Source organism: Pseudopipra pipra, chromosome 7, assembly GCF_036250125.1.
Source record: "Pseudopipra pipra isolate bDixPip1 chromosome 7, bDixPip1.hap1, whole genome shotgun sequence".
Taxonomy (NCBI): domain Eukaryota; kingdom Metazoa; phylum Chordata; class Aves; order Passeriformes; family Pipridae; genus Pseudopipra; species Pseudopipra pipra.
Genome location: NC_087555.1, coordinates 10,785,551 through 10,812,728, shown reverse-complemented (window position 1 = coordinate 10,812,728; position 27,178 = coordinate 10,785,551). Strand labels below are relative to the sequence as shown.

Here is a 27,178-nt window from a genome sequence, read left to right as displayed (position 1 = left end):
GAGCCCCAAGCCTCTGAGGCGGGGCGGGCGGGGAGCGGCAGCGCCGGCGGGGCCGGGAGGGGGCGAGGCGAGAGGCACCCCCCGGTCGCCTCCTCGCAGGGATCCCGTGAGGGGGACGCGGGACCCCCGGGGAGAGGCCGCAGGTTTTCGAAAGAGCCAGTTTCCTAGGGCAAGGTGGGGCCAGTCCTCGGGGACCGGGACGCGGCGGGGCGCTGGGACGACGAAGGGCTGCCCCGTCCGCCCGACCCCCGCGCTCAGCGCCGCCCCCGCCCGCAGCGCCGCCGCGGGGCTGTGTCCGCCCCGCCCGTTGCAGGCCCGGCCCTGCTGGCGCTCGCCGGCCGGGCGCGAGGCGGAGCTGAGGAGCGCGACGCGTGCCGCGAAGGCGCCGGGAACGTGACGAGGAGGCGGCTGCGAGGCCCGATGGATCCCGAGGGCGCGGTGAGGAGCCCGGCGGGGCTAGGGAGCCGCCGGGGCGGGCGGGGAGCGGCGGCGGGAATGGGAGCGGGAGCGCGGCCGTCCCGCCGGGGTGCCCCGGCTCGCGCCCGGCCGGGGGGCGCCGCCGCCATTTTGTCTGCGGCTGCCTCAGAGTGTGGAGAAGCCACCGCCGGGCCCCGCTGTGCGGGATAATCGTACCTGGGCCGCGGGGTCCGGCTCCCCCCCTTACAGCGCGCCGGCTGTGGAAAATAGAGCTGTCTGGGCAGTTAGGTGCGGTGAATCACCAGGCCTTCGTAGGGTTTGGTTGGCGGACCGTGGGGTGTGTTCACTGTAAAAATGCAAATAGCGCTTGTGCTGAAGAGCGGTTGTCAAGCGCACTAAATAAAATGTAAAAATACTGTTGAATGTACACATCCGTATTATTTGGGAAAAATGATGGAAGTTTATGAACCAGTGAAAACAAATGTTTGGGCAAGCGATGCTAGTACATATTTAACTTTTTTTAATACTACTTTCTTATTGTCACACTAGCAATAAAGAGATGGTTATCAGAATACAGATTTTAACATTAAAAACTCGTGGGAATTTACTGTATTGGGAGTTCACAAGCGATGTGGTTAATTTCTCGTTTCTTCCATTCGGGTTTTTTGTGTTTGTTTTGTTGGGGGTTTTTTAATAAGACAGCTCTTAAAACTTGTATGGAGAAAATGCCGTCTGAGCTCCTTGAGGTAAGGAATACACTTTTGACTGTGATGTTGACTGTTAATTGTTATAGTTAAATCCAGAAGCTTCCGTGCTGAACACAGTTGACAGATAATTATACAATTAGAGTATTGTCTTTGGTGTGAGAGATGGAGAAAGTAACCTGTCTTGTCCTTCTAGAGTTTTTCCTCTGCAAAAAATAGTCCTCTTCCTAAAGCCTTTGAGACCGTAGCAACTGCGTTTGTTCCTTGCCCAGTAATGTTGGCTGTTGTTCAGGTTGGGCCCTACTCTAGGTTAGTATTCCCAGTGGGAGAAATGCACACTGGATTCTTCAGAATAGATCAGGTTAACGACTTCGGGTTTTCCTCTGCCCCAGATGTGTGCTTTAGTAAATTCGGAAAGGACTTTTGTCTTCCCTAAGTTGTGTGACTTAAGCTGGATTTATTGTCTTTAATGTATCCAAAACAATAGCATTAACGCATTCCTCGGAATTCTCAGGTAGCTAAGGAAATAGCAAATAATCTTAGAAGGGCTTGCGGAGCGAATGAAAAGACAGCTTTTTTTTCCTGACGTTCTTTTAATTACTGATCTTCCATTTCTTGCTACATTGCAACTGTCAGCCTTTACTTTTTGTGTGTTCTAAAAAGAAGTGATTTGGCTTTGTCCAGGAATGCTTAGAGGCACAGCCAAGAAGATGCTGTCTTGTCAATGGGGGAAAGGTAAAATGTGGAAGTAAAACAGTGTAAATGAAAAGGGGGGATCCTATGAAGAGAACTGTTTAAGAGCAGAACTTCATGTTCTCTGGTTTCAGAGAGGCTAAAATGCACAGATACTACAAGAAGCAAAAAAGAGCTCTATACTTGCTGCAGTAGCTTTCTGTGTTTGAAATATACTTGCATGTGTTGTGTTGGACCTTGCTACAAGTTTTAAGGGTTGAGCAATAGTAAGAAAAAATACATTTATCTCAGAAATCCTTTCAGAAGAAAGATTGGAGGCTGAGACCTCTAGATTCCTGCTTTTAGTTTTCACTGCTCTGCTTGTTATTAGCCTTGGTATCTGCAGCCTGCAGCAGCTGCCTGTATTTCATTTTGGGCTCCTTCCCTAGTGGTACTGTCAGGGCACTAGAGTCCAGGACTGGTTTTAGTAAGTTTTTTTGGGGGGGGAGGGGAGCAGACTACCACAGCAATAATGATCTTGAAGCCTTTATTGTAATTTCTGTTGGAGAAGTTAGTGACAATACTGTGTGACTGCTTTACAGCTATGACCTCAGTTAGGGTTGACTTTTTAAGGCAGTATGCATTTGTTTTGGAAAGAGTTTCCAGTAGAATTAGTTTGCAGGGGTAAGTATGGTGGAAATTAAAACATCAGGAGGTTGGTAGGCCAAGAGATTGTTGAATTAGAAGACTATAGTCTTCAAGAACTATTCTCATCAGTTGTACAGAACTTGTTGATTTCATGGGGTGAAATTATGGGTGCTTGGTGCTTGGAAAATCAACCAGAAGCTGTTGCAAAAAGCAGGGTCTTGCAGATGTGTGTGAGAGCACAAATTGTTAGCCATGTCCATTCTATATAGGTTTAAAATAAGGACTTCTAAGAGGTATGAAATAATTTCTGAAATAGAATGCATTAGTTGAGATTTATACATCAGGGTGCTGTGCAGATTGAACCAAGATTGGTGGATTAGGTTCTGAATGTCTAATTTGGAAAAGTGTTAAACACTGAACTTCAGACTACAGTCACTAAGTTACTGAATTGCTTAAAATTAAGCTTATGTTTAAACACTGAGCTGCATTCTGAATAAAAATGTGGTTTGTGTTCTGTTCAGCATTTACTGTGCTTCTGAAAAAATTCTGTATGGTCTGTAGAGAATTTCCATTTCCTGACAAATAACTTGTAAGATTTTGAAAATGTTTTCTTTCACCCAGCAGGTGACAGATCAGATGCAAACAGAATCTTTACCTCCATGTCCCAACACGGTGTCACCGGTGCGGTTAAATAATCTGATCGGTTCTCCAAGGTTCGGAACAGTTACTCCAAATCGTGTCTTTGTGGGAGGAATTGATTTTAAGGTATATTTTTCCTATTTTTGCTGCTAAATGATAATGTATAACCCTATAAAAATCAACAGGAAAGAGAGAGACAGTCATGTGCTTGCTTAGGTGGTAAGTGCCCTTCAATGTAGTATCCAAATCAATAGTAGAGAATAAAGCTTTAAGCCTTGATTTACATATCTGTCCTACAAAGCTGGCTTGGTACACTGAGCTGCTAGAAGCTTTTGACAAACCAGGTCTTCAGAATTTTGTCTTTTCCAAGAAGATGGCTTTTGTCATCAGTAGAGCTTGTGGTAGAAAAGTATGTAAAAGTTTTTTATTATAATACCTAGTGTAATTTAATAAACTGTCACAATGTTACATATGGCAAACAAGGCAAATGTCAGTAGCTTTAGTTCCTCCAGCACTTCTCTTCTGGTTCATACAAAGAAGCTACAGTGGAACTATTCCTCACTTGCCACTGCAATTTTCTCAAAGACAAGTGTTTGGCTTTAAAACATATGAAGGCTTGTCTGGGTAATTTGCAGTACTAATCTTAATTCTTAGAATGCTTGTGCCTTTGTGTATTCCCTTTGTGTATTGAGCTGCTCTTACACTGGTTAGTGCTTTCAACATTTCTGACAAGGTACTTGGCAGATCTTTATACCAGCTACTCCCATCTTTTTCGTTCTTCCTACTTCAGGTAATTAAGCCACTGACTTTTGCAAGACATGCTTGGTCTGCTTAGCTGATGTTTTGTTCCTGCCAAGAGTATAGTCTCTTCCTTAGTCCTCCTAGGCTGAGGATCTTTTGAGTGCTGATTCATTTGAAGATGAATAAGAATTTACAATTCAGACTATTTTGCATAACAAGTGCAAGAAACTCCAGGATCTTCTAGCTCATTTGGCTGAGATAACTCAAATAGACATGTTTGTAATTTGAGATGTTGTACAAGGCCTTCAGGATATTTGAGCTTTATCAAAGAGGCACAGAAGCTTTTTGCACTAATAGTAAGAAAATTACTAGAGGTATAAAAAGGCCTCACTCTGTTCTGTCTGCACTGCAATTTCAGAGGTTAAAACACTTTTCTGCCTAATGTACCAATATTTTTGGTAGTTATCCTCCTTATTGTTCATTTTGAGGGGTTGCTTGACTTCTTGGTTCAGTTGCTGATGCTTCTAAGTTTATTATTAATCTTATTTTTAACAACAGAGTTTAAGCATGCTTGTAAGCAAAAAGAGGATGGAATTTTGCTGGGGGGATGAAACCTCTATTAACATTTTAGCTACTCTTCCATTTGCTATGGCTCTTTATATCAAACAGTCTTAAATTTCTTACCAAACCATTTGATTTTTCTGTCAGTCTTGTTTTCTGTTGGGAATCTCATGGCAAAAAGGATTGGGTTTCGTTGGGTTTTCTTACCCCAAAAGTCTTACTCAGGTCAGTTGGGGATATATGAAAGCTATTTATTTTATTTTTGTGAAAAAGGGAGACACTAAACAAAAACCTATTTGCTTTCCAGCAAGCTCTTTTATGATTTTGCCAGGCACCATTTGGTCTATCACTGTAGCAGTGATTCCTGTTTGTAAGAGGAAACATCTGGATTTGTAAATTGAGAGAAACAGTTCAGTAACAGGAGTTGGGGACATTTTCATTTTGGTATGAAGAGCACTTTCTTTAGTGGTGTGGTCCACATGTCTTAGGCTAGTGCTAAGTCTTTGCCTATGTCATTCTCAAGAATGTGACAAATGCCTTTGTCTTAAAAACAGGAAAAGGCAAGTCCTGAGGTGTTTCTGGTAAGCTTCTCAATATCATGTTTGTACACATAATTGCAGATTTCACTGTGTATCTTAGAACAGTGTTTTCTTCTTATTCCCCTTCAGTCACTGCTCTGCATGAAAACCTTTGTCTTTCCAAGTTTATAGTCTCGTGTAGCAATCCCTCATGTCTGTGGATGACACTTGGAGCACTGATCAGTTTTAGTCTTGGATGAGGCAGATAAACCTTTGATGTGCTGGAAAGGATCTAATAAATTGCATACATACAATTTAAAACAGTGGAAGTAATTCACTTATACCAGAAGTGATGCTTTACTTCTACTTTAATGAAAGGTATAAATGAATGATGCATGCATACAACTGTACTTCTTCCAGTGTTAGATATGCTATTAAGTAAGGACTGTGTAAAAATGAAAATCTCAAATGTGATGTTTAGGGCACCATATGTGATACATATTTACAAGATGAGAAGATTGATAGAAGGTAGGTGAGTGATGATGTAGCTTAGGTGTGCCTGTACATTGGAAACTTGTCTTGCTCCATATGTATTCAGAAGGGAGCAGGTTTGTTTTTTTTTTAACTTATAGTGGTTAGTTCCTTTGGTGTACCTGGACATATTTGCAGTCTCAAGTTAAAACTACTTCAGAAAGAGGAATCATGGTGTATTCAGTGGATTTGACCACTAAATCACTGTGGGTTAGTGGGAATTTTTTTAATAAATGTGGCCTATGTATATCCTTTTGGAAATCTATGTACTCTGCTGGTTTGAAGTTTGAAAATATGGTAGTGATTTTTAATACTGTAAACTGCTCTAGAATGTCATTCACAGAAACTAAAATTCAGATCTAGTAAACCTGCTTCAGTGGTCTTAGCTGTGAAAGGGCACTTCTTACATAAATCTACTAAAGAGGAGTTTTAATTACTTTCTAGTGTTATTGATGAATAATAAATGCAGTAATTAAACGGCCTGTGAGGCTCATACTTGTTCACTCTTCTCTCTTCCTACCCAGGGTTATAATTAGTTTATAGCAAACTTTATTCAAAGTATGTCCCTTAAAGTTCTATGGTAAATATTCATTGAATAACTATGCAAACCAACTCTTCCTTTTTTTTTCCTCTCTTGAATTACTGTACTAGACGAATGAAAATGACCTGAAGACATTTTTTGCTCAGTATGGCAGTGTGAGAGAAGTGAAGATAATAAATGACAGAGCTGGAGTATCAAAGGGGTTGGTATAGTAGAATAAGCTTTTTGTGGAATTGAAAAATATAACAGAAATCTGACTGACTCTAGGAAATTTGATTGATTTTCATAGCTCAGAATATTAATTTTTTCATTGATCTTACCAGCTAATCTATCTTTGCAAAAATCTGATCTTGCCCTTTAATATTTCCATATAAATGTCTCGAATTTGCATAACTCAAACTATAGTCATATTTGTAGAAGATGAAGCTGTGTGCAACTAGGACAAAATCAATAATTTTCATTTTTCTAGGGGTTTTTTTTTAATAACAATTATTTAAGTAGGTAATCCTAAAAAGGTTATTTAGTTATTGAATATATTTATTACTGAAAGGCAGTTTGGAAAGAAGCCTAAAAATGAAGCAAGAGGTGAGATACACCTGCTTATGCTGGAGTGCATGGCAGTAACTGAGATTTTTTGTGAAGACTTTTGGAACAAGAGCATAGGGGACAAATCTGACAGTGACTCATGATTACAGAAAAGGGGGACTAAGAGTGGAAGTCAAACGTAAGAGAAATGCCAAAGAGCAAATCTGAAGAAGGATTAAGGATGTGTAGTAAGGCTACTGCTAGAACCCAAAGGATGGTGATGCAGATAAGGGGGGGAAGTGCTCTGCCATAGAAGGGTGGGAAGGGGGCTGAAGCCAAAGGGAATGTGTGTGAGAACTGGTACCTGTGAAGTTCTCTCCTGAGCCTCTCAGTGCTGTCAGAGCTTAACAGGGATCAGCAGGTTACACACTGAGCTGCAGGTCTTAGCTCAGAGTGAGCACTCCAGACGTGATGGACTTGGTCCTTGTCACTAAGCCTCTAGGTCTTTTATGCAGTTGCAAGAAATATGAGACTTGCAGTTTGTGTGTCCATATAACCCATAATAATGATGCAGTTTTGATTGCCAGCATATGTCTCACAGTGAGTATGTTGGAAAATAATTACTTTACGTGGTGCAGGGATTTCTTTTGAAATGCAAACATAGGCTTCATTGCTTCTCCTTGAAAAGTGATTTTAAAAACTTGGGTGTATGTGATTATATCTTATTAGTTGATTGTCCAGGCAGTCCATAGGATGATAAATCTGTGTGGGTAAGGTCCCAAGTAGGAAAATAGTTTGTGTTCTTTGAACATGGAAATGTCCTGGTTTGTTTAGAGAGGGCAATACAAGAAAAGCCTGCAAATTTAAAAGTATGGCTAGTCAGACTTACTGAACCTCTGTACTAAAAAGAAGCATGAAAATGCTCACAGAAAAGAACTTGTATTGCAAAATCTGATCTGCTGGCAGGAAAGACAGAGGCCACCTTGATGTCATCTGTAATCTGACTGTGAGAGATGAACCATGACCCTAAAAAATTATGTGTACAAAAATACTAGAAGTTTTCAAAATTTTTGAAATTCAGATTAAGGGGGTGGGGGGAGCATTTTTGGTTTTTACATACGTATTATATATGATCAGATACTTACTTTGCACAGGCAATGTCACATTCAGTGGCTTAGATTACTCTGGGAATGAATTGAGGGGGTTTGGAAAAGCAAGAGTTGTGTGTAGGAAGCCTGTTTGATTTACTGCAGCAGCTAGAAGAGGTATGGTGAAAGGCTGTGTCACAAAGAATGAGAATTGCTTCACCTGTGATCACCACAGAACTCTTTGTAATGCTAATCACGTTAAGAATTACAAGAATAATTCCCAGATAAACGTTATCTCTGCATTGCTGCTTTTTCTAAGACCTCAGTTTAAAACAGTGAATAGTGCATGTGGAAGTGTGGAGCATTCACAGTTGTTTCTGAAGTAGGTTGGAGCTGTACTATAAATTACAGTATAATAATAATTTAAGATGAAGAAAAAAATCCCAAGTTTCTCATCTTGGTCACCCACAAGAATTCAAAGCTTTAGATCAAAATGTTTGTTTAATAGCAATGAAGGAACTTAAGACATAGGCTGAGTAACAAGGATAGCTTTCTATGTGGGCTGCTTATTCATGGTGATACATTACCACATGCTTAAATATAATAGGAAAGCTGTGAAGAATACAGTTGTTACTGCAATCTTTACTTCTACTATTGTTTTTTTTACCTGTTAATTTGCCTTGTAATGTCACTTGTACTGTATATCGACAAGCAATGTGCAGTGTTTGTAAATATGAACTTCAGAGGCTTAACATCTGTAATTTTTATTTAGGTATGGCTTCGTCACTTTTGAAACCCAGGAAGAGGCACAGAAGATTTTACAAGATGTAAGCAATAGTCCCCCTTGTGTTTCTCTTTTAAATAATTCATTTCACATTAGACACGAGTAGCTCTGGTTGTGTGATCCTCTGTTTGCCAAGTTACATTTGAAGATCTGGTAAGTTTGGTCTCACAGTTAATAAAATGGTTTAAAGAGGTCCAAGATAAGATGTATACTGAGGTCTTCTGAACTAGGGAAGGAAAGTGCTAGTTCATAGTACTGTTCTGGACTTTGACATCCAGTCTTTATGTTCTTGATCTGTATGTGGTCTGCAGTAAGTATAGAGTTATAAAAACTTCATCCTTCAGAGTTGCTTTCATTTGCTTTACTAGAAAATCCACTCTTGTCAAGATTTTTTTGCAGGGAGTTGGGAAAATAACTGCTATCTTTTATTTTGACATGTTTGTTTGTCAGACCTAATGTAATTGTTTTTAGTGACAATTAGGTTCACTTGAAGTCTTAAATAATGAAGCTCGTGTCATGTACCTTTTGCTTCTCCTCTAAGCTACATTACTGTGCTGACACTGCTTGTAGAGTCTCCTTTGAGACATGCTTAGCTCTTCAGCTGTATGTGAGCTCCTCAGTTCATTTTGGCTCTTTAAATGTGTGCTTCATGTTCTGGTTGGAGCTTATTGGAAAGATCTGTCACTCAGGTTTTACTCATTTGTATGAAAATCCATGTGGAGGGGGGGAAAAGGCTCAGAGGAAATGGCATCTAAGATTTGCAAATTGCCTTCTCACAATTTCTGAGGCTGGTTAAAATGTTGAAACTCTGAACTTCTGGAAACTTTTGTATTAAAATTCAAAATAAGAGCTGAGACATTTTCAAAGGAATTTTCAGTGTGTTTTCAAGAAATAGTTATGCAGAGCCACAGACAGGAACTTTTTGAGTCAGCTGGTTTTTTCCTCTCCTGTTTTTACTGCTTTATTTCTGTAAACTAAACACTAATGGTACTGAGTACCATTGTGAAAATGGTTTAATATATTTGCCTCTGTAACTGAAAGGCTGCTCCATGTGAAGTCTTACCCTTGCCTTACTTTGCCTGCTCTGTCCTTAAGTTGAAACATTCTGCAGTTCTGTCACCTCTTTCATCTTTACATATTTCTGCTATTTCACAGTCAACTTGTAGCATCTAGGTCTTTCTGCATCTTAAGCTGAGAGTTTCTAGACTTAATGTAGGAAATCAGTGTTTTTCATTTTGTACTCTTGAATTTATTTTTATATGATGTTCTACTCATCCTTTGGACTGATTTGGGGGGGGGGGTTGTATCCTACTTTTCTATTGTGAGTAATGTCTCCAGAAATTTCTCTTTCTGTGTTGCAGTCTTCTAAGTTACTGAATTGTGTTAGTATTGAGAACAGACCTTGAGGAGTTTCACTAGGTTACTCTTTCTGGTCATATCCTATTAATACTGGTGTTTCTTCTTTCTATCTTTCTGAAGTGATTTTTTTTTTTAATTAATTACAGTTTCTCCTCCTAGTCTTCACTTCCTGTAGCATCATCTGTAATTATGCATGCATTGCTGTGTTCTTGCTTTGGAGAAATCTATACAGATTAGATATTTCTCTCAACTGTGAAAGTTGTGCATAAAAAAATATTTCTAACCTCTGGTAGATCACATCAGTGGAAGTGCTTTGGGAAGAATCATCCTCATGTTGTTTGTGTTGGAATGCAGTTTGACTGAAATGTACATCTGTTTTCTAGGAGTTGCTCTGTGTTTTAATAGGTTCTGTGTTTTAATAAGCATAGGTATGTTTGCCATAATTAATATTAGTTTATGAAGTCCCAAATTGAACAAAATAGTTTAGCCTCTTCCTTGCTTTAAATCTAAAAGGTGGGAAGTTCTGGGGCAGTTGTGAGTGAATACGGGCATGTTACATTCAGTCCTTATAATCTGGTCACTTTGATAGACTTTCTTGTTCCTGTCTCTTGTAAAATATTGTCATGATCACAAAAAAAATTTAGTCTTTATATTTCAAATTGTCCATTTATGTACACATGTGCAGTAAATGCATGAGAGCTAAAATGGAAAATAATCTGCTGAAAAGTATAGGTGCCAGTTGCAAATGAAGAGGCTCCATGAAGAGTAAGTAATGCTTGAGATGACTAATGATTAATTTTGTGTATGTGCAGTCTAAAGTTAGGATGGAAAAGGAACTAGTGCAGCTTGTGTGGGGTTTTTTTGCAATGCGTTTTAAATAAAAAACAAGGGAGGATGAAACCTAGTAAGTGCCTTGTCTACTTGTGATTTTCATTTCTCAGATGCCTATATGTGTGCAGAAAATAATGCTTTTCTTTACTTCTAGGCTAAAAAACTCAATTATAAGGATAAGAAATTGAATATTGGTCCAGCAATACGAAAACAACAACTACGAAGTCCTAATGCTCGTATGTATCTTTACTTGTACTTGTGTATTATGTGTCATTATGAGTATAAGTTTTAAAGTGAGATGTACCTGCTCTGGCACAGCATTAATACTGTGCATGGAATATGCTCAGAGCAGTTTGCAGTGGAAGTAAATGCATGCCAGTGGAAATGTCCAGTTAAATAGATTTATGGTCTTTTGGTTCTTTTATCTCTCTTAATATGTTGTTTGTTTACTTTATTGGAAAAGGTTACTTATCTAAGAACAGTGGAAATTCAGATTGCCTGGCAGAACCTTAAATCTAAACATCTAGACTGTCCTCACAGGTTCTGTGGGATAAATCAGGCTGTGCTGGTTAGTTGCACTGTTACTCATTGATTTATTTATGTTGTCAAAATCCATCAGGACAGTTGCATCTTGCTTTCCTTGTTAGAACCATAAGGAATGGGTGGTTACAGTCACCATCCTGTTCTTGAGTTGTACCTTTTGGAAGAGTTAGGAAAAAGCCCAACCTTTTGCTCATCTTCAGTCAGAGGACAATGCAAAAGAATGTTGGTTCAATTCTGATGCTTTCTTTAGCTTCCATCGTGTTACCTGTTAGAAGTAGTTCATGTGCACACTAATGCTGTTGGTGCAGATGGACCTGCTGAAGACAGGAAGTGTGCTGCTTCCTTCCTCCCCTTGTGCCTAGGTATGCCCTTTTCCCTTGTGTTACTGTATGGGATATTGTTTCCCCAGGGGAAAGCAAATCCTTTGTTCCAGCTGTATGGCTTCTTTGCTCTAGAAATTATTCAGTGTGATCTTTGCTCAGTCATCATCAAGAGGTGTTATGCCTTTGGTTTTTTTCCCCTGTGCATTATTTCCCTTTCCGTCTTTGACTTGTACTTTCTCAGTTGTGTTGCCTGACTTGTGGTGCTTCCTTTGTCTGACTCTGGTGCTGAATGTGTATGTTGATAGAAAAGAGGCATCTCTGTTTTAATTCTGAGACGTGAGGGAATAGGGGTTAAAAAAAAAATCTTGAAGAAAGCTGCTGTGTCCTTTTGAGATCTGTGTTTGTGGACCTGTTCAACTACCTCTACCCTCTCATGCCTAGGATAGTTCTGTGATACAAGATCATAGTGGCATCCAGGATGTATCCTAGGGTCTGATTTCAGTGTGTCTGCTCTCATGCTCAGCCTATCTAACCTTAGTTGCTAGGGTACTTTGTCCTATTGCAACTCATCTTGGGGTACATGAAGCCAGAACACCTAGACTTGGAATATCACTGTAGAGCTGTGGTTCTGTTAGGTTGGGCAGAATTAAAGGGCTGGCCAATATATTGCTGTCCTCTACAGCCCACACATAATCTAGTGCCTGTCTTCCATACTATTAAGCAAAATGAGTTTTTAGCTCTTCTGTTGTCATAGGACATTTTGTGGTAAGTGCTTTGAACACACTGGGAGGGCCACTTGGTTTGCTTTTCCCCAGCATCACAATGTGTTTTTCCATCACAGTGAGTTTGCTGGGATGGATGGAGATTTCCTTTTCCTTTGCCAGAGACTTCCTAAACATGGGCAGAAAGTTTGTGCAGTGTACTCTGTAGTTAGTGAAGTGGACAGGATTGTTGGCAGTGGGATCCTGTTGATCATTTGAGATGTCAGTAGCTGCTGTTCTAGATTGCTTGCTGGAGCTGGAACAGCCTTTATGTTTTCAAAGGTATACTTAACATTATCCTAACAAGCATCTTAGCCTGACCTGTCTGTGGATAACATTCCAGCTGTATTGTATCCAAGTGTCTTCAGGCTTTTCTGGGTATTAGGCAAACTCTTACTATCAATAAAAGCTCTTGAATCACTGTGGGCCTTCTTGGTCTTCCACTTAGCATGGTGGTGACCTCTGCAGTGTTGTGTCTGTCCGTAAAATGGCACTTTGTGGTGGCACACCTTTGCAAGGCAGGATGGAAAACTGAAAATTGTTTGGTGATTTTCTTTATGTTGTGTTCTTCCTGATTTTTTTTTTTCTGTGCCATGTTATGACTTCGTGATTTCAAGATTTCCATTTCAGTTACAGAATTAATTTTCTTTTTTTTTTTTTCCCCTACAGAAATCTTGTCATATTTGAAACTGAAATTTGTTTTCATGTTTGACACAGTTTTGGAAAAACAAAGTCCTGTCCTAGCCACCCCTAAAATGTAGAGAGGAATAGTTTAGGTGATTTCAGAGACAGTGTTTGAAGGGGAGAGACAATCTGTGCTTAGGGTGGAGATCCCTTTATTTGAATAGCACCTGCTGTCAGCACCTGTCAGAGGGCAGTGCAGGTGGAACTCTGCTTTGAGATCAGACCATGCTGACTTGTAGGCTCTGTCACAGTGACAGCATTGCTGAGAAATGTCCCTGTTGCTGATGTCTGTAAAATGAGTTTTTACGTTTGACAGTCTTTGCTGAGAAACCAGACAGCACCTTGTAATAAAATAATTGTTGGGTTTAGTGCTTGAATTCTGTTTCAGCTAAATATGAGGATGTGGAGGTTACCCATCAAAATCTCCTATAGTGCCAAATTACTTTTGGACATTTGGAGATGAAAAATATATGTATTTGTAGGTACCTGGAGTTACCTGTGTTTGTTAATTTATATGCCTGTCACCTTTTGCAGCTCTTCCCATCTACCTCTGGAGACATCCTGTGACCATCTGCCTTCATGGTTTTGTGTTTGAGAGGGAATTGAGAGGGCACTGGGCACACTGCTCCGTGTTCTTTCCTTGGAGTATTTTCTTTCTCTGAAGATCAGAAATGATCTTCCCTTATTTTTTTCATGGTGTACACATCTAAAAAATAAATTATTTGTAAGTAAGCTTTAAAATATCTGTTCCAGGTTCTGCTGTAACACCCCAAGCTGGTACAATGTACACAACTACTGCTGTATCACCAGAAGCTGGTACAATGTACTTGACTACTTCGAGTGGATATCCATATGTTTACCATAATGGAGTGGCTTATTTTCATACATCTGAGGTTTCTCCTGTTCAGCAGCCGTGGCCAGTAAGTAATTCATTTTGGTATATTTGCTTTTTCTGTGGACCAGGATGAGTGGAGTGTTTTAAGTCCCTCATACTTTGTTTCTTCAGCTGTGCCTCGTGTTAGGTGTTTAAATGGCTTCCTTATGTTAGACTGTTTATTTCGTGCTTTTTATATCACTTCAGTTTATTTTGCTTCTGTAGTGGACTCTTGCTTTGATCTGACCTGTTGGACAGGATAGTCTGTATCAGTCTGGGCCTTACCCCAGGAGAAGTTCTGTTTTACTATCTCCGGACAGTGATGGGCTAGTGCTTTCTGGAAAGAACTCAGTGAATGTGCCAGGGATTTGTATTTCATCTAACACAGGCTCTTAGAAACAGTGATTTTGAGTCATCTTAAGTTTAAGTTAACTTGGTAAATGCATTTTCAAAAGGGAGGGGAGGTGGTTCAGCACTATAGTGCTCTGGAGCTGTGCTTAATAGGAGTGCCAATTTATGAAATTGCTGCATTAAGACTTTTAACTCTTTATTTTTGAAGTCGCGCTCAGTTTCCAGTTCCCCTGTGATGGTGGCGCCTCCAGTTTATCAGTCTCCTACGTATCATTATCAGGTATCTGTTTAAGAATGGCTTTCAAACACTGTTCCTCCAGCCATGCAGTACTGTTTGCAGCACTGTCACAGCTGTTTGTTATTAGGAAGTAAAAAGTGATAGCAAACACATTTTAACTTCATTGGCTGCTTTCTTTAACCAACGGTTTATCCTCCTTATGTAATGCCATGATAATATAATATATTAGTTTTCTTTTGTGTTGCAAGACAACTGGCTTAGTACCAACCTCTTATCATCTAAGCCAAACTCCTGCTGGAGCAGGACTGGTTAGATCAGTTTTCTTGGGTACTTTTCCAGTTGGGTTTTAAATAGCTCCAGTGATAGAGATTCCACGACCTTTCTGGATAGCCTCTTGCAATAATTGACCCCTCTCTCATAGTAAAAAGAGACTTTTTTCCTTATAACTACAACATTTTCAGTATTCCCACTAGGGTCCATTGATTCTTGTGGTCTGAACACGTCTGCTGAGAATCTGATTTTAAGTATTTTTGAAGCTTGTGAAATGGCTGAGTGAATAAAAATATTCCTGAATATTTTTATGAATAAAAATTTATTAATACAGTGTTTTTATGAATAAAAATGTTCCTGAACTTTTTGGAACTTTAATGAAAATTTTTCTCTTCTTTTTAGTTTATTAGAAATAATTATAGATTTGAGATGATTGTGGCTTAGTATGTTAGGAATTTTGGTATTCAATGTGTATGCATATGTTCTTAATCACATTTGGTAACATCTTTTTGTTTGATTTTTAGGCACCAACACAGTGTTTTTCGAGTCAGTGGCAATGGTCTGTTCTACAGGTAAATACAGTTCATAGTTGCAGCATTTTAGTATTAATTTCACCTTGTTCAAAGGTATGGTGCACTTATCTAACTGTGACACTTCCCACTATTCACAGCTTAGTTGAAATGAGTATTAATTGCTGTGTTTTAGCAGTGCATTTACAAGATTTGCTGATACAGCAGAAGGCATAAAATAGCATCTATTGCAACATCAAATACAAATCTGATGTAAAGAAAGCATCTTTACCCTTGCCTCTCACTTTGGCAAAAAGTTTGTAATAAATTACCTAATAAGTTGTCAGAAGCAGGTGAAAACTGTCAAATTGTGCTGAGAAATGAGTATTAAGTAGCTAATTAACTGATACTGTGATGTTTCAAAGAAGTATTGTTAGCAGAAGCATGTAGATGCAGAAGTAGGGTGAAGTTAGACCCAGACCCTTGAAATGGGAGGAAGAACTTGAAATTGGTGACTTGGTCATTTTGGGGGGAGAGTGTATTGGTTTTGTGATCTCTGTAGCAGAGCAGCTTCAAATGGGAATCTTGACACTCAAGGAACTTGAAGAGTTTGAAGCTGAAGGGCCTGAGTCCTTTAAGCTTGAACTCATTACAGTGTGGCCTCATTACTTTAGTAGCAGCCAGCCTCGTCCAGTTATGGACAGGTTCCACTCTAATAGATCAATCTGCTGCTTTGAAATTGGAGTGCTGAGTTACAGAAAATACTGGGGGGGTTATTTTAAAACAAAAATGCTTGTTTTGCTACTGTAACATTTTTGCAAGGGAAGATTTTAACTGTAGTATGTTGTTGTGATCTTCAGACTTAGTGTCAATTTTACAAGTTTTATGATTTGCCTAACAATGCTCTTCAAAATGCAAATAAAATCTGAAAACTATGAAAAAATTACTAAAGAATGTTTTGGGGTTTTTTCCTTCCTCTTACCTGACCTTCCTACCTACTTCCCACTCACTTTTTCTTTTGTTATCAAAGATGAATTTGACACTTTCTTCCAAGGCTGTGTCTCCATTTATATGTAGCAAAGAAGACTGTAAAATAAATTTTGGTCTTTACAGTGCCTAAATAATGTAATTTATTAAAATAATGTACTTTATTTCAGTCTCCTACCTCTTCACCTCCACTCTTATATCTGCAACCATCTGAAGTCTTTTATCAGCCAATAGGAATTACCCAGGAAGGTGGATGTATATCTCCACCTCTGCTAATGGAAGCTGCAGTTCCTGAGGTATTTTTAAAAAGTAAAAAAAAGTACTGACAATTGAAGTGTTTTTCTGCAATTGAAAAACATAATGTTTTAATTTAAGCACTGGCTGTTCAGACACTTGGGTCAATTGTTCCTGTACCCATGCTGCTGTTAAATAATTTCAGGTGTCCTCAAGTTAGAGTTTCTCTTCCATTTTTCTCAGAGGATGCTTTGATTGTGAAATATGTTTGAGGGTCAGAAGTGTATTACAGACAGTGCTATAAGGGCTAGTCAGTTTGTTTCCTTTGTAAGGAATGTTTAGGTAAAATGGGAATCAGATTCTTTGGAATGCTGGGTTAATATACCCAAATCATAGTAGTTTTCTGAAGTGGTTCTTCTGTGCAGGTAGAAGCTTGTGTCTAAATATTGCAATGATCTGAATGAATTATGAGTGGTTGAATGATTGAATTGTTTACAATTTTTTTGCTTCTATATCAGTAGCATTTATAATACTAGTCAAGAGATTCCTGATGTACAATAAGGCAATCTCTTCAGAGTTGATATTAGAAATGACAGTAAAAGGCTACAGAAAAATTTAATCTTACATTTTTTATTCTATATTAATTGGTACTTCTCTTAAATATTCATTCCTTATGAATAGGGATTCCAAAACAGATGTTAAATTAGGACAACAACCAAATAGTGTTTCAAAAGTTAATGCGTATTTTGTTGCCAAGAGAAGTTCCAAAATGGGTGTTTCAGATATCTTAAGTGGAAAATTCTGGCATACCAAAGTAACTTAATTTCCCTACAAAGACACAGAATTAATATAAGACATGGATTGTTGGGGTTTTGTTTTTGAAAGTGCATAAATCTTGGTATTTATTCTATAATTATAATATTATTAACAGTACTGCTATTTTACCTTCAGTATTTCATGAATCAGATATAAACTTGTACAGAGAAATTTGAAATATGTGAGCACTAAGAAAATAAAATTAGTTAAGGAATACTTGGGTATAATGGGCTTTTGGTTTACAGGTAGGCAGTTTGTTCATGTTAAAGGAAGCAATGTGTGGAATTTCAGAATGGTGTAAAATTCCAAGAGTAATCTGTATTATTTGTATGTAAATATCTTGTAAGTCTGATAATGCTGGGAATTGCACCTCAGTGTGTGAATTGACACATTTCAACACTGTTCCAGTTAGAGCTGAGTGAATTGGATGTGTGTAGTAGAGAAGCTGCTACTTCTGTCAAGGGAAGTGATTTGTGACACTGATCAAGATAAATGAAGTTTACCAAAGTTTGGTACAGTGGGGAAAACATAGGCTTAAATATTTAAATTGTGGGGTTTAAAAAGTCAGTAGTTCAGATAAACATGGCCCAAAATTTGACATTTCTAAGGATTCTAAATTCATGTGAAAGGCTTGCAAAAAAGTAAGTTTATGAAACAGGTTTTTCTGCTAATTTTTTTTATTTTTTTTAATAGCAGCTGTATTCTGATCATGGAGTTCAAACACTACATCACCAGCCTTATGCCCAGAGTCACATAGCCATGCCTGCAGCTGTGAGTATCAAACCAAGAGAGTTAAAGCAAGCATTTTGCAGTATTACTGTCCCCTTTCTTGAAGGGGGGACAGTAAGAGAAGGGGGATGTGGGTGAAAAAGTCTTTTATAAATGATAAGGAAAATTGAAAGCATTGCAGAGAAACTGAGATTTTTTTTCTTCACCTGAAGCTTTGTTACAGAGGACATACAAGTTACTTATTTTGGAACTATTTGGGGAAACTAAAAAGTAAGAGCATGGCTAGTTATTTTAAGATTGAGATACAAAGAAAATACAAATGGAAAACATATTTTGAGAGAAAATGGTGAACCTCATTCAGTTCTTTGAAATATTGGTTACAAATCTTTGTCTCTTGTCTCTGGGTCTCGACATTGAATTCCTTTCTTTCAGCCTTGTATTGAACCTCATGTTAAGGAGAGGTGGGAATTTGAATCCTGGAACATGAAAAACTGTCCCAGGTGGTCACCTCTAGGTGTCTTTCTGTGCAGTTCTGATTTAGAAAGGCCATTTTAAAATGTGATTATTCCATGTCACCTGATGCAGGTTGTTGGATGTTTTTGGCTCCCAGTTTAAGGTCCTTTTATCTAAATTAATAAGGCTGTTCACTCTAAAATAATATCAAAACTGATTTGCCTGATAACAAAGATCTAAAGTTATCAGTAGTTGATGTTACAGCACTTACTCTTCTGTGAAAGATGCTTACTCAGCTGCAAGTGGCAGACTAAATAGGAGTGGAATAAAAGCCATGTTATAGGCTAACTTTTTAATGTATTTTTAATTTATTTTACTTTTTCTGGAAGAATTTTTTTCAGACTCTTGTGAAACAATATGTACTAAATATTTCCAGCAGAGGGGGCTGTAACATAAGTGTCGTCTTGGAATAAACTGCACTACATTTCCTGCTCATTTTTCCTGGTTTTCTCAGAAATCTTTTTATCTAGAATTGAAACTCTGTTCAGGTCTCAAGTAGATTCACAGGTACAGTTAACCCTTTCAAAGACGTACTGAATTCTTTTTTTATTATTATTATTACAAAATGATGCCAAATAATAGTTAGTAGTTCTAAAATACAGTTCTTCCTTTGAAAGTTTCAAGTTATCTTTTCACATCCCCACTTGGAGTTTGAATATATCTCACATGTAATGAATGTGATCAGCTTGTATTGTCTGTCAGTGTGGCTGAGCTCTCAGCAAATGATGGAAAGAAGCAAATGCTGTCAGCAGACTGCTCTGTATGAAGCAGGTGGTGTGTCATTACTCCCCAGCTGTATAAGAACACTGCCTGGTAACTTAGTCTTCTTAAAATACCCCAACAAATGGATCTGTTGCTTGAAAACTGCCAAATAGTGGCCATAGAGGAAGAAGCAGGAGCCTAAAAGAGTGACTTCACCTTGAAGGTAATCTGCTGATTGCCTCTACTGCCTTAGGAGTTGCACTGGGAATAAATATGCACTTTATACTAGGTGAGTCATGGTGAGAGTAGGATGGGTACAGCCAATATCCAGGTGTCTTTGGCAATTGTAGGCTTCTTACAGCTTTCAAATGCAGCTCAAAACAGAGCATGCATTGCAGTCATAATTAAAAGAAATCACAGGAGTGAGCAAGCAAAATGGATGAAATAACAATTGAAGAAAATTACAAATTTTGAGGTCAGTGTTTCCAGTGCTGTACAAGTGTATAAGAAGAACTCAGTCCATTTGTCGTGTAAACCATGTAGCAGTTAACAAAGGAAGCTTCAGTTCTGGCAATTCTTAGTTTTTCATTCTCTGTTTTACCCCTTGAGTTACATCCAAAAAAATGCTATTTTTTAATAAAAATTTTTTAGTAGTGCTAAAGGAAATTTAGAAGAAAATCTTAGATTCAAATTCTGTATTTAAAATCAATTTTGAATCAAAAATACTACTCTCTACATGAATCTCTATATCACCCTCCAATAGAGATTAATGTTTGCATGCTCCTAGAGGGATATGTATGAGATGGTGTGGTCTACAGTAACAGGGGAAACTTGAGGGGAGAACTGAAATTTGTGGGTTTTTTATTTCAGACCTGGAAGAAATACCTGTGAGTTAAATTTTGGTTTTTTCTGGGTGATTACCTTGTTATGAGGCACTGGCCTGGTAAAGGTGTATGAGGGAGACCCTGAAGCCTGAGGGGCTGAGCAACACAGTTGCAGTCTGCAAATAGTGAGCAGAGTAGAAAAGGTTCTGCCCTGTGGAGGTGGGCAGGTGGGTGGGGTTTATTTTGTTTCATGCTTTTGGCTTTTTTTCTTATTATTCATCCCTTTGAGCTGCAGTGTACCTGCTGGGGGGTAGGCATGGTTCTAGTCTGTCAGAGTTGCTGCTGTTCCCATACTCTGTCTCCAACAGAATGTCTTGGCTGACATCAGCAGTGCCAGATCAGTGTTGTTTGTGTTGTAGTTCATGTATATTTGAATTCAGATCTTAATGGGGAATGCTGGCCTGTGGCACCATGGCCTTCTGGTAGTGAGCCTTCTGTAACTTTAACTGAACTTAGTGCACTCTGGTTTTCTCTGCAGTTAAGAGTAATAAGGTAAGACTTGTGTTCTCTGTGTGTATAATACACAGAAATACATGTGTGTTTATAAATGTTTGTGTATATACACATGCAAGTAGATAAACATGTTTTTTCTAAGAGTTTTGATGTAACCACTTGGGGGAAAAGTTCACTAATTTTATACTAGTACTGCATGCTATTGTCTGATATTCCATCTGAAACAGTAAATAGTACAACCTATTTTCTCTATAGGTAAGTATTTCTTTCATTTATACATGCAGTGAAACAGAATAAACCTCTTGTTTAAAGTTATGTTAGTCTAAGTAATGTGAAAATAAACTTCCAGTTGTCATCATTTGATTGCCAAGAGGCTTGTCACTGGCTGTAGCAAGGTCTGTTGCCTGTAAAACAGGCAAACTCCACCAAAACTGTGTTTGCTAATTTGATATGAACATGGAAAGATGCAGGTGGCATGCTTTTTCTCACACTGTTTAATTCTGTGTTCTCTTTACAAACTCCCTTTTCTATTCTAATAGTTTGTTCTCACTTCAGTTTAGTGGATTTGTTCTTTTGTTTTCTCTGATCTATATGTTCTCTCTCTTTACTTGACAACCTATGGAGCATTCACTGTTGAAGCATGTGGGCAGCTCTAGCCTATCTATATTGATTTATTATTTTTTTCTTGTCCAGTCCTTCCTGTGTGGCTGAGATCCATCATCAACATACCAGCTAGCAGCTGCGAGTTGTGGAAAACTTGGGGTCAGTTGTTTCATTGCAATGGTTGCTATTTATGAGTTGGTGCTTGATAAAACATGCTCAGGTCTAGCATAGCCTGCAGCATTACTTAGCTGCTTCCTGAAGTTTGTCAGTTGCCTAATAATTTTCTTCATAAAACAAATCCTGTATAATCAGTGTAATTCATTCCTGGGTAATAGTGTAGATATAAATGCCATCATTTTATTTTTAGGTTAAGTGCCCAAGTTTTATGAGTTTAGATTGTTTTCCTTCAACAGAGAAGGAAATTTTCAATATTTCCAACATGATTTTTGGTTTCTGAAAACTGTTTTAATTCCTGTATTGACAGCTCAATTTCTTCCCCTTTTCTCCCTATTTTGTGCTGTTTACAATAACTTATATTCATGGGGTTGTACTATGGCAGGTGCTCAGTCATGTTTTTACTGTGAAAAAGCTGCCTCTCTTAGTTGTTTACACTTCTAAAAACATCAGGGTTTTAATAAAAGGAAGCTAGGGAGGAATGCATATTTTGCACATGTTAAAATTATTGTAATTTCTTATTTGATACTTTCAACAGCCCACTAATTTGTAGCAGGGCCTTACTATTTGTTAAGGTCTGACTTGTCTGTGTAGCTGCCCATATGATTTATCCCCAGCTATGGCTTCTAAACAAATACTAGGAGTGTGCCAGTGCAAAACTGAACAGAGTTTTCTCAGTAGAGAAAGAGAAAACATGTTAGTGTTCCACATAGACTAGTAAAGGAGCCAAACTAAAGAAAAAGAGAAGTACTTTGGAATTGAAGTTGTGTAAGGTTGATGTAATGAAAACTAATGACCATGGGACCTTGAAATTTTGGAAGGCAATGCACAACATGGTGCAGAGCCAGTAGATGATGGAAAGAAACTGCCATCTGGAGATGATAGTGGGCTGAATATCTGGATAGAGCTGTAGGAACTACAGCTGGTTGCATTAGGAAACTGTCAGAGCCAGAAAGGAGGGTAAAAAGTTACATGTAACAAAACAAAGAAGTTAGTGCTGAAAAGGCCTGAGCTAGTAAGAAGGTTAGAAAACAAACAGTTTGAGGCTGTCATATGGAGCAGTTCAATGGAGAGAGTAAAAGAGATGGGAGTTGCACACTGGGGCTATAGAGCAGCTGAGATAAAAAGGGAGACTGTAGGAAAACTTTATCTTCAGAAGAATAAACAGAAGAATACAAGTATTCTAAGAACTGTTTGTGCCAGAACCTAAACAGCAGCTCTGTTTTCTGCAACTTGCTTTTTGTCAGTGGCATGCACTAACAAATTACTTAGGCACAGTCCATTGCCTGTTTGTCAGTTGCCTGTTTACAAATTAGGCAGCTTTCAGTTCCTTAGCTCAGATTTTATAAATGTGTTAGCTACTAAAACCTTCCTGTAAGTATTATTATAAATACCTATAGTAATGCATTGCTCTAATCTATGTTAAAGAGAATGCTAATGTAAAAAAAAAAGAATTGGTTAAATGTTTTTGTACTGTGACATTTTGTAAAAATTTTCCCCATCTAATTAGACAGAGGATACAATTGCTTTAATAACTTGACATACTTTAGTGAGACTGTATGATCAATGAACAAAGCTGGGTTATTTTTTTATAAAAGAATTCTGAACTCATTCTAAGATTCCATACTTGTAAATAAAGGAAGATATTTCCTGCCACTATGTACTTCATCAAGGTGCATAATGGAAATTTGTTTTCCCTTTTTGAACCAAGTTCATTTAGCTGATGCAATGCCACACTGGACTGTAACTTTTCATTGAAGCATTATTAATTTAGTAAATGAGACACACTTGGAAATAGAAACAACAAAGTATTTTTCCCTCTCTTTAGGAATTGAAGTCACGTTCTGTGAGAAGAAGTTTTTCACATTCTTCGTCTGTGAGTCTGAAACCTCAGTGTGCATGAAGTCATCATTTTCATCCTAGCAAAGATCACAGAATGGAAGAGTGCATTCTTACACTATTTTCTACAGATGCTGTAAAACACTCTTTTTAGCCACGTACTGTGCTAACATACCTATCACATGGAGGGAATGTTCTTCCTGACTGGTTACATTTGCCTGCAAGTGCCTCAGTTAATATACTGCTCTTTTTTGTCAAGTCACAGAATGAAATTTTGTGAGTTGGTCAGGTAAAAACACATGAAATAAGAACTTTACTCTGCACTTCCATTCTTAATATAAATCCTGTTACAGGACAAAATGGTGATTTCTGATACACAGCCTACTGTATAAACTCCAGTTACTACCATAGATGGAAAGCCAGCGTACTTCTGCTAAAGGGAAAATTTCACCTTTAATTTATGGGTTACATAAACTTTAAAGATACACTAGTTACAAAGTAAAAGCCATTCTGCCACATCCTGACAGCATTTTTGCGCTGTGGATTCAAATCCCTTTATTTAAATCTGTGTATATTTAATTTCAATTCCAAGACAGTTGGTCTAGCTTCAAGTTTTTTGCAATCAGTATATTCTACTTTTATAAGGTATTTTACTTATGTGTCATTTTAGCGCTTGGGTATAACTTTTTAAAATAAAATTTGGACTATTCACTTAATAACTATTTGTTCTCATCCTAACATTTTTCTTGAACATAGTAAGCCATACACTTGGTTTTATGGTATGTTTTTGACTGTAGAAAAAGGCAATGCTGCTTGACTGCTTGCATTACAAGACAGTTGAAAACTTCCCTCTTGCTTCTTTGACCTTTTCTGTTGTCTGTGTGAAAATTAGGAACTCCCTGGCAATATCACAAGTTGAGATGAAATACTATTTTTTCCTCAACTTCAGGGAGATAATTTTTTTGTTTCCCCTCTCACCTTTGTAGGATTCCTTCTATGTATTGTAAAAGCCAAATTCCTCAAAGGTTGAAAATACAGCTGCTGTAGTTAATAGGAGTGCAAGCTATGGCTTATTGCTTCTGTAGGACTGAGGTCTTTATGTATGTAAAATATCCTTGAACTGTTCAGGTTTTTTATCTGATTGATAGTAATTTGAGGGTTTTCTTTTCAGGTAGCTTTGTTTTGTTTGTATTTTTTTCCCTTTAATCATTCAGGGATATTACCAAGTGAGCAAAGTAGTCAGTAAATAATCCATGTGTAATATGTAAATCTGTTTAAAGATGGTTCTTGTGATCAGTTGGAGTCTGTTCTGGTTTTAAACTGCTTTGAAATTGTTGTAAAAGAGAGTCCATGTACTGTGTCTTGGTCGCGAGTTTCCTCAAGTGACCTTCCACCTTCTGCTAGGTAGAAAAATATACATAAATATAATTTTAAGAGGTTCTGTTTTAAAAAACTCGTTACCATAGCAGCAATGGGGGATTGTTTTACCAGTAAGTATCAAAAAAGGTATACAACTTGTTGGATACATGAAGAGCTCAGCCTATTTTTGAAGGGCATCATCATTGTCACACTTCTGCTCCTGTACCTCTAAACACATCTGTCCAGTTCTGTTTAATTTTCAGATTTTAGAACTCATTTGTACAAATATGTCACAAAAATCTTGGCTCATCAAAACAGTAATTCATTTCCATGGAAGAATTTTTCCGTAGTAAGTATTTTTTTAATGATGCTCTCTCTAAAGGTGCCAAAGAAAGGTTACATGTTCTGTTGGAGCCTTGTTTCTTGTCATGAAACACACATTTGATCCAGGATTCAGAAGATTTAGTCCTTGTTTTTGGAATCCACAGTTTGTTTACCAAACAAGACTTCCTTGTTTTTAATAATGCTTTAGAGATACAAGCAGTAAATTTTACAGTGACTAGTAACTTAAAAAAATAAGTGCCTAGAGGGAAGTCTCTTGAACTAATTGCTTGGAAGTGTACAAATACTGTGCAGTCACTTAAGTCATCAGATTGTGGCTCTATTCTAGATACTCACAAAATGTAGTTTATTTTCCCTTAATTGGTACAGATGTTAGAGTGTTGATAATGAGTTGATCTCATGGCCTTTGCTTCAAAGATCACTTAAGAGTTTTTTTTTACTTGCATGTGAACTTGATCGTTTGTGAGGATGTTCAGTGTCAGGCACATGACTGTTCCCTGCAGTGCTCTTCTGGTGGGTCTGTAACATCAGTCTGGAGGTGCTTTTGGTCAGGATTGTATCTCCAGCTCTTAACAGTGCTTCATTTTGACTTAAGACACCTAGAGGATACCAAGATGAAGCTCAGTGTTGGCTTTTCTCTAGGAACTGGAGGTCGCTGTTGAAATACTGAGGGTTCTTCACTGATTTTGTAGCTTATCTTTGCTCTAAGTGCTTGCCGAGAGTGATGGCCTGACATCAGCCAGCAGTGACTGAACCTTTCAGGAGTTGAATCCTTCTGTAGACACAACTGAGATATAACTGCCTTACCACTTGTGAATCCCTGTAATGGAATGATAGATGCATTGAGAAAGAACTACATTTCCTCAGGTTGTTGTTACCTTGATGTTCTAGCATTCGTGATTTTTTTTGTTGTTTTACACTGTACAATATTCTCCTGCCAGTTCAGTTAACTAAATTACAGAAATGATGTAGTTAACTGCAGATGGTCAAGTCAGGATTTTGGGGGTTGGAGAGAGGGCCACATTCTCTTTGGCCTTCTGCAGTTTCCCGGTGATAGTTGTAAGGCTTCACACATGTGCCAGGAGGGAATGTACCAGATGAGGGCTGGGGACATTCAGTAACAGCAAATCATCCTCTTCATGCAATGGCTGTCATATTCATGTATTAGCAGACTAAACTGATTTTCTGGCTTCTGCCCCTTAGAATTCAGAGACCTGGTTGCGATGTTCTGCTTTCTACTGAGCTGGCTGATACAGTATTTCTAGTAAACACTCTCTATTTAATACTAGGTTTCTATGACAGAAGGCTAGTTCTGACATTCTCCACTAGATAACACTGGATAAAACCCCTGTGGACAGGCAGGAAGGTACTGAAGTTCCATCTCCCGTATTTTTGTGTGTTTAGTTGACGCATTTTGCGTTAAGTAGAACTCTAGTTCGCTGGCTTTTCTGGTTCCTGCTGCTTCTAATCTTACACATCAGAAGTCCATTTGTTCTACCTGAAAAACTGTTTACACTTTTCATTTTAAATTGGCAATTCTTTGCATTCTGAAACTGATTTTTCCAACTAGCTAATACTGACTCATTGAGTAAACTGCATTCCAACAGTAACTGAGCAGAAACTAGCAGAACACATGGCTCTCTTGAATTGTTTTTCTCTGTTAACATAGTTTTAAAATATGTAGTTGTATGGCTGCAAAATAGCTTTTTTAGGTTTGTGGCTTTTCAATGTTGAAGGTACTACAGTAGTTTTCAATTCTTTTGGTATGGAAGCTTCTTATGTTTCCTGTTGAAATAGAAAATTCATAGCTTAAAGCAGTATTTTAAGTGTACAAAGTATAATGCAGTGTGTGCAGTCCTGTACACAAATCCATATATAGCTGTTATACAGAAAATCTAAATCTAGACCATCGAGTTTCATTCTGGAATACATGGGTTTAGTTGATGGTGAACATGTGGCTGTGTTGTTTGATACTGTATTGCAGATACAGAGGGTATACTTATTGAAGCCTTGATAAGTGAGTCTGTGGATGCACATAAATAAAAGCTTGGTAAACTTGCAGATCTCATTTTAGAGAACTGTTAGCAATTTTAGAAATTAAAAGCTCTTTCTATTGCAACTGCTTGTAGTACAGCAATAAGTTTCTACAGTTTTGAATTTCTAGTAAAGTTCTGAGTTGGTAGCTAAAAGTTTAGTTCCAACTGGTCTGTATGTACTGTTTGGATTGTAACTTTTGTTTGTCGCATTGGTGAGTAGTTAAATATGGATTTAGAAAAATAAGAAAAATGGAATTAAACTTTGATCATTAAACTATATTTTAATGACTGCAAAAGCAAACTATTGTCATCTGTGTTCATTACTTTTAGAACATTAAGTTAAAGATGGTAGCATAAAAGCTGGCTTTTATGCTCAAGTTAACATGTTTATAGAC

General features: G+C 38.1%; 1 protein-coding gene across 4 annotated transcripts; it reads left to right on the top strand.

Annotated features, from left to right (window-relative positions):
* BOLL (boule homolog, RNA binding protein) lies at positions 1-27,084 on the top strand. 4 transcript variants are annotated; one of them, XM_064660542.1, is made up of 12 exons: positions 1-438; positions 3,066-3,206; positions 6,083-6,174; positions 8,358-8,412; positions 10,714-10,795; positions 13,624-13,790; positions 14,304-14,375; positions 15,128-15,175; positions 16,270-16,395; positions 17,846-17,920; positions 21,124-21,192; positions 23,036-27,084. In XM_064660542.1, exons 1-11 carry the CDS (start codon positions 421-423, stop codon positions 21,139-21,141), a joined length of 894 nt encoding a protein of 297 aa, XP_064516612.1. In that variant the 5' UTR covers positions 1-420; the 3' UTR covers positions 21,142-21,192; positions 23,036-27,084. The 4 variants fall into 4 exon arrangements, with proteins under 4 accessions (XP_064516612.1, XP_064516610.1, XP_064516611.1 ...); XM_064660540.1 differs by having other exon boundaries at positions 16-438; positions 3,063-3,206; positions 17,843-17,920; XM_064660541.1 differs by having other exon boundaries at positions 18-438; positions 17,843-17,920.
* The last annotated feature ends 94 nt before the right edge of the window (positions 27,085-27,178 follow it).

Bases quoted from the DNA above. Each gene is read 5' to 3' on its own strand.
- BOLL (XM_064660540.1), top strand. The intron at 3,207-6,082 runs GTATATTTTTCC...TTACTGTACTAG, and splicing joins TGGGAGGAATTGATTTTAAG to ACGAATGAAAATGACCTGAA. The intron at 13,791-14,303 runs GTAAGTAATTCA...TTATTTTTGAAG, and splicing joins CTGTTCAGCAGCCGTGGCCA to TCGCGCTCAGTTTCCAGTTC.